The 15,966-nt window shown below is 32.2% G+C and overlaps 1 protein-coding gene across 1 annotated transcript; it reads left to right on the forward strand.

Moving 5' to 3' along the window:
* Nucleotides 1-264: 264 nt before the first annotated feature.
* Nucleotides 265-14,466, forward strand: LOC127734221 (uncharacterized). Its single transcript, XM_052243985.1, has 11 exons — nt 265-789; nt 1,081-1,123; nt 5,459-5,623; nt 5,909-6,024; nt 6,307-6,451; nt 7,731-7,933; nt 9,206-9,253; nt 10,350-10,464; nt 11,215-11,421; nt 12,000-12,056; nt 13,336-14,466. Exons 1-11 carry the CDS (start codon nt 694-696, stop codon nt 14,325-14,327), a joined length of 2,187 nt encoding a protein of 728 aa, XP_052099945.1. The 5' UTR covers nt 265-693; the 3' UTR covers nt 14,328-14,466.
* Nucleotides 14,467-15,966: the final 1,500 nt, after the last annotated feature.

Here is a 15,966-nt window from a genome sequence, read left to right on the forward strand (position 1 = left end):
TGTCAACTACCTACATTATTTTATGTTCATTGAGTATGCATATCTATAAGGAATCAAGCTCGATATAGATATAGAAAATAACAAAAAGAAATGTGACGGTAGTTTAACCATGTACCCAATTTGTTCCCCCTAGGCATATAAAAATGCGGCATTTGCAGGATGACATTTGATCTAAAATAGAGGTGAGAAATGCATCACAGAAAAATAATGTCGTGACTCAGAACCATTACAATCGAAGATTAAATATTTACTTTTCATTACATGTTTGCAGAAATCTGGATTGAAATACGGATTAAAAACCAGAAATATGACCATCTGTTCACTCGTCCATAAAATTGAACCGATGACTATTTGTAAGCTTCAACTATAAATACCGATATAGTATACCTATGGTATAATATTTCGTTTTGTCAACTTAAAGTACCCTGATTTACTGTTTTATGGATATACGACTTAATAACTGTTACAATGATAAGTTGTGAAGAAAAATAAACGTTTTGACAAATTACTGACATTATTACAATATTTAAGCCCAGGAACTAAATTTTAAAGATAAGAATTGAAGACAATATGTGCAGTTAGATATGATAATACTTCGGAGATTATAACAATTTCGATTAGGGAAGTGTGGATTCATTTTCCTTTGAGGTCACGATATGTTGACAGTAAAGCGTTCGACTAAGTGATGTAGATATGCAGGATTGGTGTGCGTTTACATTCTTTATTATATGTCTGCCATACACAAGATGTTTGCTACTTTCACCATGCCGATCGGAGCAAGATAGTCCGGTTAGTACAATTTAAATAATTACATATATATATATTTTTTGATTGTAAAACTATACTGGTACAACGGAGGCAAGCACCAGCGGAGTACCGAAACCTGCATCGTTACAATTATTACTATCAAAATATGATGTACAACAAGAAGTACATCTTTGAATCTGCCCGAAAAAAAATATAGAATGATTATACAAAAATAATTAGCGTGACTTTTTTAACACAAAACTAAATATATTTTGAGTCGTGTAATCTTGCGATTTGCAAATTATATGTTTTATGTATTATTTTCAATTGCAGAAATATGCTGTGAATTGTACTGCAACCAGATACGAAAGAGATAGTGAGTACAACCTGTCTGTTTAGAATTTTATTTGTGTGTGTTTTTTTTTCATTGTCCCGATTCTGCTTATTACAAAAGTTGTGAAAACGCTATAGGTTGAATATTAAAACAAATCCAAATTTGTATTATTCGTGAACTTGCTTTTTCAGCTGTATTTCCTTTGCCATTATATACATTTTTCAACAATCATGGCTGTACACAGGGAAATATAGCAACGTACGTTTTACTGGTGTTTGTTCTACGGAAAACGGACTTAAAAGTACCACGTATGGTAAGCTGGTCCACGACTGACTACTACACTTTGTTCATAGACTGCCGGTCAGAGCTGTTCTATTGTAGAATCTGATTAGTCAAGTGCAGTAGTCAGTCGAGGACCAGCTTACACGTATGGAAAACACACGTATAAAACCGGACGTTTAACGGATGAAAACGTAAATGTTATACGAACATTAAAAGTACGGAAGTGTTATGTAAAAAAAGCTTGATGACAAACAAAATCTTTTTAAACGATAGGAACACTAAAATAGGCATCCAATAATATCTGGTACTATAATATCTTAATTTGATACGTCTAATCTGCAATACGCGTATGTTTCACGCATGTTTTTGGGTGTTTACCACAAGCACTTGTCTCTGAAAAAAATCTTAAAAGAGAGGCGAAAGATACCAAAGGGACATCCATAGTCATAAATCATTAACGAACTGACATTGTCAAAACGAAAACGACCAAAAGACAAACAACAGTACATAAAAAATAACATAGAACACTAAAGATTGAGCAAAATGAACCCCACCAAAAACCGGGGGTGATCTCAGTTGCTGAGGAAGGGTAAGCAGATTCTGCTGCACACGTGACAACCTTTGTGTTGTTCATATAAGTGCATAACCAGTGATTAGTCTAATTCGGTAGGTCACAATCGAGTACGCAGCAACCCTCTATCATGGAAATCATGATGTGCAAAGCAACCTCTGGAATTCGTATCAACTGGGAGACATAACTCCATATGCATAGAAAATGAAAGTTGACAATTGGGAAACTGAAATCATCTTTTTTGTTGTTGAATTTTATTCTCAACCGACCCTCATTGTCAATTTATAGATGTAAGTCAAGTTATGAGGCAGACTGAACTATATCTGTTGTATCTTTTATTACAAGTTCGATGGGATAGATGCGTTCAACATAGTCAACAAACTTTTGATTGTTATTAATGAGAGGACATGTTCTATTAAGGTATATAGGTAATTTTTTTCAGAAACAAGTTAATAATATGTTAAACATCCGCATGATAACGTGAATTTTTCATCCGTGGTGCTAAATCAAACGAATGGAAATTAATTGTCATATTCCTTGCTTGGTAAGGAATTATCTGAAGAAAATAGCGGGTAAAATCTGTTTTTAAAAGCACTCAAACAAGCATAGATATCATTTTCCTATTTGCATGCGTTAATACACTGTATTATGCAGATATAGTTTGATAAGAAATCATAAATGCGTTAGGGTCTAATGTATAGTTGAATTCTACTATAATTTTCAAAACAAATAAGTTTCAACCGTTTCCCATCTAAAAGGTGCATATTGTTAATCTCGACTCATGTCTATGGCAAGCCGTTATTTATTCTAACTTCAAGATATCTAATAAACTTTATAAGATATCTCATATAGTTTATAAGATATCTTATATAGTTTATAAGATATCTCATTTAATTTATAAGATATCTCATATAATTTTGTTTCAAAGATATCTGATAAATTATATGAGATATCTTATAAACTATATGGGATATCTTATAAACTATATGAGATATCTTATAAACTTATATGAGATATCTTTTAAACTATATAAAATATTCTTTAAAATATAAGAGATATCTTATACAGTATATGAGATATGTTATAAACTTTATATCTTATATACTTTATAAGATATCTTATAAATTATATGAGATATCTTTTAAACTATATAAGATATCTTTTATACCATATAAGATATTTTTTTAAAATATATGAGATAGCTTATAAAGTATATAAAATATATTACATAGAAAATATTTATAAGATATCTTATATACTTTATAAGATATCTTCTAAACTTTAGAAGATATCTTATATCTTAAAAACTATATGAGATATCTTATGTAATATATAAGATATCTCTTTAAATATATAAGATATCTTATAAAAACTAGATTATATAAGATATCTTATATATCATATGAGATATCTTGAAGTTAAAATAAATAGTAAAACGGCTTGCCATACATGTCTGTTAGGGAAGTCTTTTCAAAATGGATGTACTAACTGTGAACATCGGTAATCTATAATGTTGCCTTTTACTAACAGAAAATTAGTTCAACATCAAGATCAGATGATAACATGCACCGTTTTCCTTGACCTGATTATGATACTAGTTAAAGGTCGAGCCTCGAACAGATGGGGCAAGTAGGGACAACACATTCAAGCTTGATACATCTCTGAATTTGAATTGTGATTAAATATTTGACATAGCATAGGTTTCTGACACAGATTGAATATGGTCTAAGAACTTATAAATTTGAAATTGGACGTTTACCTATTGTGATCCATTATCCAAATCTAAAAACATAGTTAGATTCAGCATATCAAAGTACCCCAAGAATTCAATTTCTGATGAAATCAAACTAAATTTAATTTTTGACCTATTGGATCTCAATGTGGATCAGTTTGTAAACGGGCCCATAATCCAAAATCTAACTACACGGTTAGATTCACCATACCAAAGAACCCCGTTTGTTGAAATCAAACAAAGTTTCTTTTTGGACCCCGGTTTGGACCAACTTGAACTAGGTCCAAAATCAAAAATCTAAATGCATTTTTAGATTCAGCATATTTAAGAACCCCAAGCATTCATTTTTTGTAATAATTAAACTAATTTTAATTTTTTACCCTTTTGGACCTTAATGGGGACCAATTTGAAAACCGGGCCCAAAATCAAAAATATAAACACACGGTTAGATTCGGCATATCAAAGAACCCCAAGAATTGTTTTTTTGTTGAAATCAAACAAGATTTAATTTTGGATCCTTTGGACCTTAATTGGAACCAATATGAAAACGTGACCCAAAATTAAAAAATCTAAATACTGTGGATTCATTTATTTTCGTGTGTATCAATTTTCGTGGATTGGGGAAAAGTTGCTATTTCGTGTATATTTGATTTCGTGGTTTTGACAAAGTCTGCATACAAGCATATATAAGATTTGTAATTTGTTGAACATTTAAATTCGTGGTTCACCTATACCTACGAATTCCACGAAAATTGGTATCCAACGAATAATGATGAATCCACAGTACACGGTTAGATGCGGCATATCAAAGAACTCCAATAATTCAATTTTTGATAAAATCATCAAAAACAGTTTAATTTTGGATACTCTGGGCCTCAATGTGGACCAATTTGAAAATGGGACCTAAAATCAAAATCCAAAATCTAAATACAGGGTTAGATTCTGCATATTAAAGAACCCCAGGAATTCAAGACTTAATTAAACCCCATTGAAATTGGTAAAGAAATAAGAAGTTAATACAAATCATTAGAAAAGTATTGTTTTGGGGTCCTTTTTGGCCTAAATTCATAAACGGTAAGGGTCATATCCCCTTAATCACTCCCAACCTTCCTGTTTTTGGTATAGGACCTTGTGGTACAATTTCATAGAGATCCATAGACTTATACTCAAGTTATTGTCCGGAAACCAAAAAATCCTTGGTTTTTTTGCCCCTTTTTGGCCCCTGATTTCCTAACGGATTGGGCCATATCCTACATACCAATTCTAATTTTTCTTTTGTGGTATGGAACCTTGTATAATTTCATAAAGACCCATTTACTTGTACTCAAGTTATCGTCCGGATACCAATTGTCTACGGACGACGACGACGACATCGCCATAGCATTATACGACCACAAATGTTTTGCGGTCGTATAAAAACCAATAAAACGAACACACTTACAGGAATGTGTTTATAACTATTGACAAAACAATCATCTATCAATGAAAATTTCATTGAAATATTAAAAAAGAATACTTTGATTTATAACGGCAATGTTTTTAAATGGGCTATTAATTTCGGGAACATTGTTTGCATTGAGATTAGGATGTAAGATGCCAACTTATTCATCGGTAATAAATTAGTCATATGTTAGCCTCTATCGGACTTTTTAACGTGAACGGTCGATAGGAAGTGATTACTTTCGTTCTGTTGTTTATTTGAGATTTAAGAGTATTACTATACTAAATACACACGGACTGCAACATCAGTCAATACATTTTATGTAGACCATATCAAACATTGTCTTTGTAGACTGCAGCGACTCATTTCTATCTGGACCGTATGAAGATCTTTATGGACAGGAATACTGGCCTGTTAAACCAGATGATCTGACCCTCAAACCCATACAACTAGAGTATAAAAATACAAACATATTTTATCCAGGATTTTTGGTAGTAATAAAACCTCCTCGTTCAGGTATGTAAAGATTAATTATATTTGATCGATGTACCCATGCTTATTTAAATGTTACATGTAAAACTACCAATTTAAGATTAATTATATTTGATATACCCATGCTTATCAAAATGTTACACGTAAAACTACCCTTTTTTATAAATTTTATGAATATTTTATGTATTGACAAATTTAATGTAAATATTGAGTATGCTTGCTATTGAGATGTCAACGTTACAAACAGAAAATTCCTTTCGCTAGATTTACCCTGAATTTTAATATTGAGTTTTGTTCTATTTTTTCTAGGCTTTATTCATGAGGTAAAAGGATTTCAGTTCAATTACGAAGAGTTAGATACGAACATAAGAAAATGTATCATCATCATTATCAACAATGCTACTATGGATCATAACCATAGAGATGTAAGTTTTTGAAACTGGTTATGGGTAAATGGTTAATGTAATGTATGTAAGGTAAGCGCTTGTACTCCACCTCCAAAAAATTCAAATATTAGTTATTAATAAATAACAATTTTCCTGGACGTATTTAGAAAAAAAAGACTCTATACAAATTGCTGTCTTTATAGAAATAGTATTCTTATGTGATTTTTAACAATTGATCGTTGTATTGTGGTCTTCACTCACGTAATTGTGTATAAACAGTTGAAGAAATATATTTTTTTTCATCCAATATTTGAATTACAGAATAACTTACGAATTGTTGTGAAACTGTGGCCAATGCTTGGCGAGATGAACTATCTGTTTAGGACATGGAGTCTTCCGAAACCCCCTGCGAATGAAAATGATACAAGTCTTATAAGATATGGTAGGACAGGGAAATTTAATATGAGTAAGTTTAATAAGACATTACTTATTCAATATGTTGGATGATATGAAAAAACACTTCAGCAAAATGTGAATTCAGTCAAGTCAGTTTTATAGTTATTAATAATGTTAATCGTTATATCGAAAGTATTAGCAATACTAGAAAAAAAAGAGTATAAACCATACACAAGTTAATAGATACAGTTTATATAGAAACTAATGTATATACAAACAGAAATGTCCAGAACATATTATCCTAAATTACATACGGATTTATAAAGTTTACAGGATAGTAGAAAGGACACTTTCAATAAATATATTTGTAAACAGAACTGTGACATAGTCTATTGGAATAAATTTGGTGGAGATTGATAAGTTCTTGAACGTCGTATGGGCGAAGTTTTAGTATAAGCATGAAAATAAACATACTTTACCTATTTCCCAAGGAACACGAATTGGGGGACACTGGAAACGATCCGAATCTTCATTGTAAAACAACTAAACTAAACTTATTAGTGCGATGACCATTATTTGTTTGTTGCCAAAGTGTAATCAGAGGGCACCTGGTAATATCCCTATTTGCTAGTCATGCAAAACATTTTAATATCTCAATGTTAAGCTTTTAGACCATAAACACGCCCCAAACAAGCTGAACATCTTTTGGTTCAGGGCTGATTTGTTTTCTAAAAAATATTCTGACATTAAAAATGCAAATCCGACTATTCGTCAGAAGTCTAACATTTTGTTCCTTCGAAGCGAACATTTTTATCATCCTAAAAATGAAGGGAACCCAAGGTGTTTTAAAATAAGTTACTAACGACAAAAACAACTGTAAATATTTCATATGCATGGTTTAAATAAGATGTTAATTTTAAAAGAATAAACCAACGATTTGTAGATAAAAATCAAGTGTGGACATAGAATTAGTAAAACGATCAACCATACGGAAAAGACTGTTTATACAAAGATGTACAAAACAACTAGATTAAGTCGTGCATCAAACGTGACAACACATTAATTGTAAACCTAAAACATATGGGATACCACCCGGAATATTTGATTATCAGCTGTAGATAATTTAGTAGAAAAAAAATTAAAACAAATAATTCATTTGGACAGAAAAGAGTCAGATCGGTTTAGATATAAGGAGTTTTATGTAACCTGCTCGAGACTCAAAGAGTCGAATTTGTTTAATTACCGTACCTGAAAGAAGAAAATACTGCCAATAAAAGAATATCAAGACTTAAAACATAATCATTTCAAAGGGAAAATAAAATGTACCAATTTGAATTCTCGTTTTGAAGGGTTGACAGACGCACACTCAGACTGGTTAACAACAATTTCATACCACAATGATATGAAATATAAATACATCAGGATCTGGTTTGTTACGGCACCAGTGGAATATCGTTTTTTAGAATATACTGTCAGATTAGAAATAATCAGATCCGGAGAAGGAACATCCTTTGAAGACAGAGATGTAGTGGAACAGAACAAGATTTCACAGGTACTCCATGCAAAATGTAGCCGCCATTCACGTTAATTTAAGAAGATAACTGTATATGCAGTATTTTTTTTTTACATTCGATTTAATTAAGATTCTGCTCTACAATTTACTTGCAAGATTTTTGTATGAAAATTTCTTAGAAACCTCTGAAAAAATGTCTTGAAAATTTTTATCGGGTTAACCTTTATGATTAACATTTAGAGCCCCAAAACAAGAACAGTGTTTAAAAGTGTAATATAATGCTTTAACAGCAATGGGTTTATACCGCTACTGGTGGACTATCAGTCCCCGTGGTCATTCATCAGCTATGTAGTCAGTACTTCAGTAATTAAATGATTAATAACAAACCTTTCTTCAATTGTTCGTTTATAAATTGAGAAATTATTAAGAAACTAAGAGATTTCAATCCGTCAGGGAAAGTTGACTTTAGATTTATTCGGCTGTTATCTGTAGGACCACATTGGCCATATAGCTCTTCAACTGTTCGGTTAGGTATAGGTAAATCCAGAAACGCGCTTCGGACGCATGCTATTGATAGATCGTTCGTTTTATTTATTACATCACTGGTTCGATAGTACTAGTGGACTATAAATCCCCGAGGGTATCATCAGCTCAGTAGTTAGTAATTCGGTACTGATATAGTTAGAGCTGTTTTCATAATGCTTGTAGTTTAAAGGTTTGGTTGGCTTTCTTGCTTTGTTTGTATAAATGTATGCTCAAGCATTGTAATAAAACTTGACATCTGCAATCAATAGATAGGCGGGGATTCAGCTTGTATACATTATACTTACATGTTATTGGATGTTAAGTATAATGCAGAGTATAATGTATACAAGCTGAAGTCCCGCCTGTCTATTGATTGCAGATGTCAATCTTAATTACAATGCTTGAGCAAACATAAATATAATGTACAAATTCGACCTTGAGCGTTCCTATTGAAGGTAAATCCAGAAAAGCAATTCGGACGCATGCAAATTATAAATTGTTGTTTTATATTTTCCAGCACTGCGTCGATATCGCTGCTGGTGGACTATCAGTCCCCGAGGGTAGCATCAGCTCAGTTGTCAGACCTTTGGTATTGACATGATTAATGACAAACCTTTTTTTGTTGAATTGCCTGATTATAAATTTGGAAATTATAAAGAAACTAAGGTTTAAAATCCCTTAGGCAAAGTTAACTTTTGTTAGATTTGGCTATTATTTTAAATCCTTTTTGGCCATATAGTTTTTCAATACAATATTAACTTGCACGAATGATACATTCTTTTGCAGACAAATTATACTTTTATGAACGTTCAACCTGGAAGATACAGGACTTTGGTAAGTTTGACACTAAACACGAAATCAACATTTCATTTCGAAAGAAACTACACTTAAAGGTATCGGTAATACAGTAATATACGTTGTTTATTTAATAATAATAGATATAGGATACGAGGGAAAATGATAAAAACATATTTAATAGCAACAAAAAACATATTTAAACACAACAATAAACTCATGTCAGTATGCCCAAAACTGTCACAGGAGATTCGGGCCTGACCCCCCTGTTTTATTTATATTTTTGTTAATAAGATTGAATTAAAAAAATGTAAAAAAAAATATTCTGGATAACAGAGTGATTGTAGATAGAAATCTCTAATAATAACGAAAAGGTAAGTCATTTTTATTTGATAAATGTCCTATTCTATGTAATTGAGTGGTACAAATCAAATTTGTTGTTATCATGAACAACATGACGGGTGCCACTAGTGGAACAGGATATGCTTATCCTTTTGGAGCACCTGAGAAAATCCCAAGCTTTTGGTAGTGTTCGTATTGCTCAATCTTTAGTTTTTTTTTGTAATGTTTTGTGGACTCTCTTGTCTATAAGTCTTCGTTTTTTTTTGGCTTTATCAGTTTCTCGAATGAACTTTAAATGTCTCCATTGTATCTTTCGCCTCTTTTTGATGGACATATAATGTATGAAATGTGCCGAAGTTGAGCAGTTGTCCGATATCTAGATGTTCGATCATCCTGCATTATAGGAAATAAGAATAGCGGGGTATAGCACATATAAACACCTGTAATATTGAATGGATAAAAGCAATCACACAATAAATAAGGGAAAATAAGATGAAATATTAAAGAAAACTTAATAAAATTTCGTAACCACCAAAATCGTGTAAAAAAGGGAGTCCATGCCTAGAGCATTTGAAAAATGTTGTAACATAACTTTTGGTACAATTAAATTTCTCATTTTAGATCGGAAATTAACAATCAAATAAACATAGAATTTAACATTAAGCAATATTGTTTTGTTTCATCAAAGCTAAATGAAAATGTAGGGCAATGCAAACTCATTTGAAACGCTAGTATAGATAGTATTCCATTTAAACATAAACTCTAAGCAAATATTGATGAGAGCTTTTTTCAGGTACAGCCATATGATGACAAATTTGGCTCACTGAATGATTGTAAATGCAAAACCAAGGCAGATGCATGTGTACAGTGTATAGCAACTAGAACAGATGTTATAGTTGTCCCAGGAGGTACGGGTATTGCAGTATTAAAAAAAAAATTGTTCTATGAAATATTTCCATCGTGAATTTTTTTCTGGATTTGAATCTCGGCTTATTAATGCATAGCAAGAGACGTTTATCATAAACATTGATTCGGTCTCTCTACTTTTGGAGTTGATACAATTCCCTCATTTTTTAGTCCCCTACCGACGAAGTTGAAGGGGACTTTAGGTTTGTACTCCGTCCGTCTGTCTGTCTATCTGTCTGTCCATCCGTCAGTCCGGAAATCAGTTTTCCAAACTTTTTTTGTCATGCTTAAAGATATTGATTTGATAATTGGTATATAGTTTTATCATAACAAGTTACAGATCAAATTCGAATTTTGTTCTGGTCTGATGATTTTGTGCAGAGTAATGGTCCTTGGACTTAGTAAATTCACTTAAATGATCAGTTTTCCACACTTTTTTTTTGTCTTGCTTGAAGATATTGACTTGATAATTGTTATATAGTTTACACCATGACAAGTTATAGATCAAGTTAGCATTTTGTTCCAGTACAATGAATTTTTAACCGTAGAGGACTATGTATTGCCATGCAATACTCTCAGAATGCTTGTTTCATTTAATTTGTAGATTCAAAATATATTTAAAAGATTTGAATATCGGTAATTTGCTGTTACCTCTTATTCACATTAAATGAAAAAGAATACTCGCGACAACAGAAATCAATTGTTCAAACGCAAAATTCTGCATAGTTTTTTTTTATATAATTATTTTGCAGACTTTCCAACAATAACATCAACACGACACACTTCAACAGATGCTCCAACAACATTGAATGCTACGCCCGAAACAAGTCGAACAGTATCTGCAGGAAACTCTGATCAGGCAACAAACAAACAAATTCTATCCAGTGTTTTAAGTTTTGTTGCCTTCATTGTCGTCATTGTTATTGTAGTTGTATGCTACAAACTTTACAGGGAAAGAGGTATATAGATAGACAGATAATAATAATGGCTGATTGTTAATCTTCCCAATACCTTTCGGGAAGAAAGTTCCTTTTAAATGACAACAACACTTTATAAAGTTCGTGCGTACGAAGCGGTATTCTCGATTTACCTTCATCAAGAATTTTCAAATCTAAGCATATGTAAGCAAGGAATGTGTAAATAGGTCGAAGCGTTAGGAGCTATATGAAAATTCATCTAAGGTCAAAGTTTTAGCTGACGTTAGATATATAGAATTTACATTGTCATTTCCATATATTTAAACATGAATGGTTTTCGATATTTTGATTTTTTGTCACCGCAGTAAATGTCAAAATAAGCAATTCAAACACCTCATATTGGAATAATACCCATATGGTGTATTCTATCATAACGTCGAGCAGGAATCAGACATTGAAATACACGGTCGAATTATGTTAGTACACACATATGAACAGGACTAAAAATTAGATTCTACACATAACAGAGACAATGGAAAACGTTATATTTTGAGTTTAAATTCCTATTCACTAGTTATATTTTTTTGTTTAATTGTTGTATAATAATAAAACATTTGTAGTTTTAGGGACCAAAAATGATAAATTTCATATACCAAGAGACAACATTCAAATAAAAGGTAAAGAATTGTCAATTATGTTATTATCGATCGTCTCTATGTAGCGACGTTTTTTTTTCAATTGTCCAAGCTATTTTTATGACTCTCTGGTCTTATATTTATTTTGCTGTACATTTATTTTATTTTTTCCATGTCTATATAAAAAAAAAACAATTGTATTCACACTGATTTTGTTAGAAATATACATCAATTAAACATTGCAGATGATCGAGTAGTGATAATGACAAATTCATAATAGTGTGTTTTAAATTATTGTTGGGTTGTTGTTTCCTTGGTTTAGACCCCACTTTTTTGTTTTGTTTTTGTTTGAAGAAATAAACTGACTGATCATGCAACAATATACTTGACGTCATATAAAAGTTCAGTAGACATCCACAATATGAAAACAAGGAGATTTGGTATGATTGCCAAATAGACAACTATCCACTAAACACCAAAGGAAGTGGATGTAGGAAACTATAGGTCACCGCACGTCCTTCATAAATAAGCAAGACCCGAACCATAAAGTAAGCTAAAAATGCCCCCTCATGATGTGAAACAATTCGAACGAGAAAACCAACAGCCTGATTTATGCTCAACTAACAAACAAAAAATAAATATGACACACAGCAACCAACGACAACCACTGAATTACCGGATCTTGACTTAGAACAAGTACCTAAGAAATTCAGCGGAGTTAAACATGTATTTGAGCGCTATATGCACACCTAACCTGGGACAGTGGTATTCAGTACAACATAAGAACAAACTGTAAAAGTGAGTTTGAAAGGACTTGACTTATCAGATCGGCACGAAGCACCAAAAAAAAAATAACAAAAAGAACCGATATGAGAGAGTTCGCTGTTACTGAAAGCTAGTTTAAGTTAACTACAACCAATGAATAAATCATTGTCTCCCATATTTAGATATCAAACAATACCTAGTCAACATTTTAAGTGTAAAGACGTCAAAACATAAGTTAATTGACCACGTATAACGCTTAAATGAAACAACACGGGGAGTAAGCATTCAAGGGAACATAGTCGTTTAAGACTTTATATTTATTATTTTACAAGTAGAACATTTCAGGGAAAATCGTGTCACAATTGACCTCTTCATCGGAAGACTAAGAAATCTCGGAAATCCTCGGATAAGATTTCCTATCATCTCAGACCTTGCCAGGGAATCTTGCCCGCTGGTGTCTGTGATTTCCCGGTGTTACTCCCATTGCGGTGTTAGATTGTTGGAATTCCTTCATCGTCTGAAAACTTTAATCAACATTTTTATCTATTATTTTTAGTTTGTTCTAGAACAATGGGAATTGTTACTACAGATGATGATAACAAACATGACAAATTGGTCAATACATTTGCAACATTTCTACACGAAGCGTGTCAACTAAACATATTATTTCATCCCTGGACCCCGAACGAAAACAAAGACCTTTGGATTAGTAATACTTTAGACAAGGCAGATTATATTGTATTTGTGCTATCTGAATCAGCAGTCAACCAGTATACGTCATGGACAGAGGAAGGTTATCAAGATTGTCGGACCTTTTTTATGACAATGCTCAAAACTGCTTTAAATCGGTCTATTCAAAATCCGCATATTTCGAACAAGTTCATCATTGTTACATTCGAAAATCCACAATATTTACAAATTCCACGAGACCTTAATAATATGAAACAATTCTTGCTAACAAAGCAGCTTAAAGATTTTCTCGATCATATACAAGAAGAGCTTCCCACTGATCAAAATCCGGAAATTATAAGTGAATATTTGAATTTCAATTCAGATAACGCTGTGCGAAATTATCAGTGGTTGACCTCTGTTGATAGTGGTTTTCAGGATGAAACAACAACGCCAAAAGGATCAGTAAGATCATGTAAGACACTAGATAGAAATGACTACATGAATACTTCAGACATATATTTTATTCCGCCGAAATTAACGGAAGTTCAAAGCGAGGATATCGATATCAGTGACCTACAGGTTCAAATTTATGATTTCAATTATAAAAATCTGCATGGTTCCACTAATATAAGTCATATCTGCATTGATGGAGATTACCATGAAAAATTACATTATAATAATTTACAACATTTAAAAAGTCAGAATAATAATATGGTGAGTCAGTACAGTTACCATGCAGATAAAGTAGACTATAATACGAATGATCCTCATAGTCAACTAAATGACTGTTTTTATCAGAGTTGCAAAAACAGATCTAATATCAATATACCAAAACTCTGTGAAAATTCTGATAATTCTGATGGTATAAGTGTCTGAAATACTTTTTTAGACGTTACTTGGATTTTATGTAATAAGAAAAAGACTTTCTGAGGTGAAAGTTCACTTAGTTGGGTGCCAGTTTCAGAAATTTGATAGATTCCTTATATTCTATGTTCAAAATAACTTTTTGTTTGTCTTTTCGTCGTTTCACGTTTTTTTGCCATGGTTTGGTCTCCCTTCGACTTATGATTTGGGGTCCTCCGTGGTCTTCCGTATCTTTTTTAATGATATTTTGCAGAATAATACGAGTTCATTATTACAGATTCACCATAATACCGTCATTAAATGAATAATATTGAACTGATCTGAAAATCTCTAAAATCATTTCATTTTTTTCGACAGTTTTCCTCTATTATCCTCTTTGCATGACAAATATGTCGTTGTTCCAGCAGATAAAGCCTCCAATAATATTGTCGTCATATGTAAAAACCATTATTTGCAATGTCTCACAACAGAGCTTGGAATAAATAGAACTACTGGTAACCCTACATATTCTTTAACATCATTTACCAAGGACGAATTTTTACAAAATCACAAATCTGTCCTTCTTTCTTTTGGTATCAACATCAAAGAAAACGAAGAAAATTTACCATCATTATACTGGATACCAAAACTACACAAAACTCCATATAAAGAACGATACATAGCTGGGTCATCAAAATGTTTTACTAAAGTACTGACTACTATTCTTTCTACAGTTAAAGATGGGCTTCAAAAATATTGTGATAAGATATACTCTACCAGTAGTGTTAACCAGATGTGGATTCTCAAAAATTCGAAAGATCTACTGCTTAATCTTCGATCACAATCTTTGCAATTTTGCAGCAACATAAAGACTTTTGATTTTTCTACGCTTTACACTACTATTCCCCATGCTCAGTTGAAAGATCAACTTCACCATCTCATTAAACAGAGCTTTTTCTATAAAAATGGGAATCGTAGATACAAATTTCTTGTTTTGGGTTACAATAATTCATATTTTGTGAGAAACCACACTGCATCTACCAGAAAATATACTGAAGATGATATTATCAAAATGCTGGACTTTTTGATCGACAATATATTTGTTGAGTTTGGAGGATTTATATTTCAACAGACAGTCGGTATTCCAATGGGAACTAATTGTGCACCCCTACTGGCCGATTTGTTTTTGTACTCGTATGAAGCAGAATTCATTCAGAACCTTCTAAAAGACAAAAAGAAAAAAACACCTTGCGAAATTCTTTAATTTTACTTTCCGATATATATGATGTTCTATCATTGAATAACCCATATTTCAGCCAATACTTACATCTCATATATCCCAGTGAACTTGAAATTAAGGATACTACTGATACTAGAAGGACTGCTTCATACCTTGATCTTTTCCTCAATATTGACACAGATGGACGACTTCACACGAAAATCTATGATAAACGGGACGATTTCAACTTCCCAATTATCAATTTCCCATTTCTCAGCAGTAACATACCCTCTGCCCCTTCGTATGGTGTTTACATATCTCAATTGATACGTTATTCTCATGCTTGTTCACACTATACAGACTTCATATACAGGAGTGTGCTCCTTACACAGAAACTGCTCCAACAAAGTTATGAGGAGGACAGAATAAAAATGACACTCCGTAAATTTTAAA

This window comes from Mytilus californianus, unplaced genomic scaffold (assembly GCF_021869535.1).
Source record: "Mytilus californianus isolate M0D057914Y unplaced genomic scaffold, xbMytCali1.0.p SCAF_1, whole genome shotgun sequence".
In the NCBI taxonomy this organism is placed as follows: domain Eukaryota; kingdom Metazoa; phylum Mollusca; class Bivalvia; order Mytilida; family Mytilidae; genus Mytilus; species Mytilus californianus.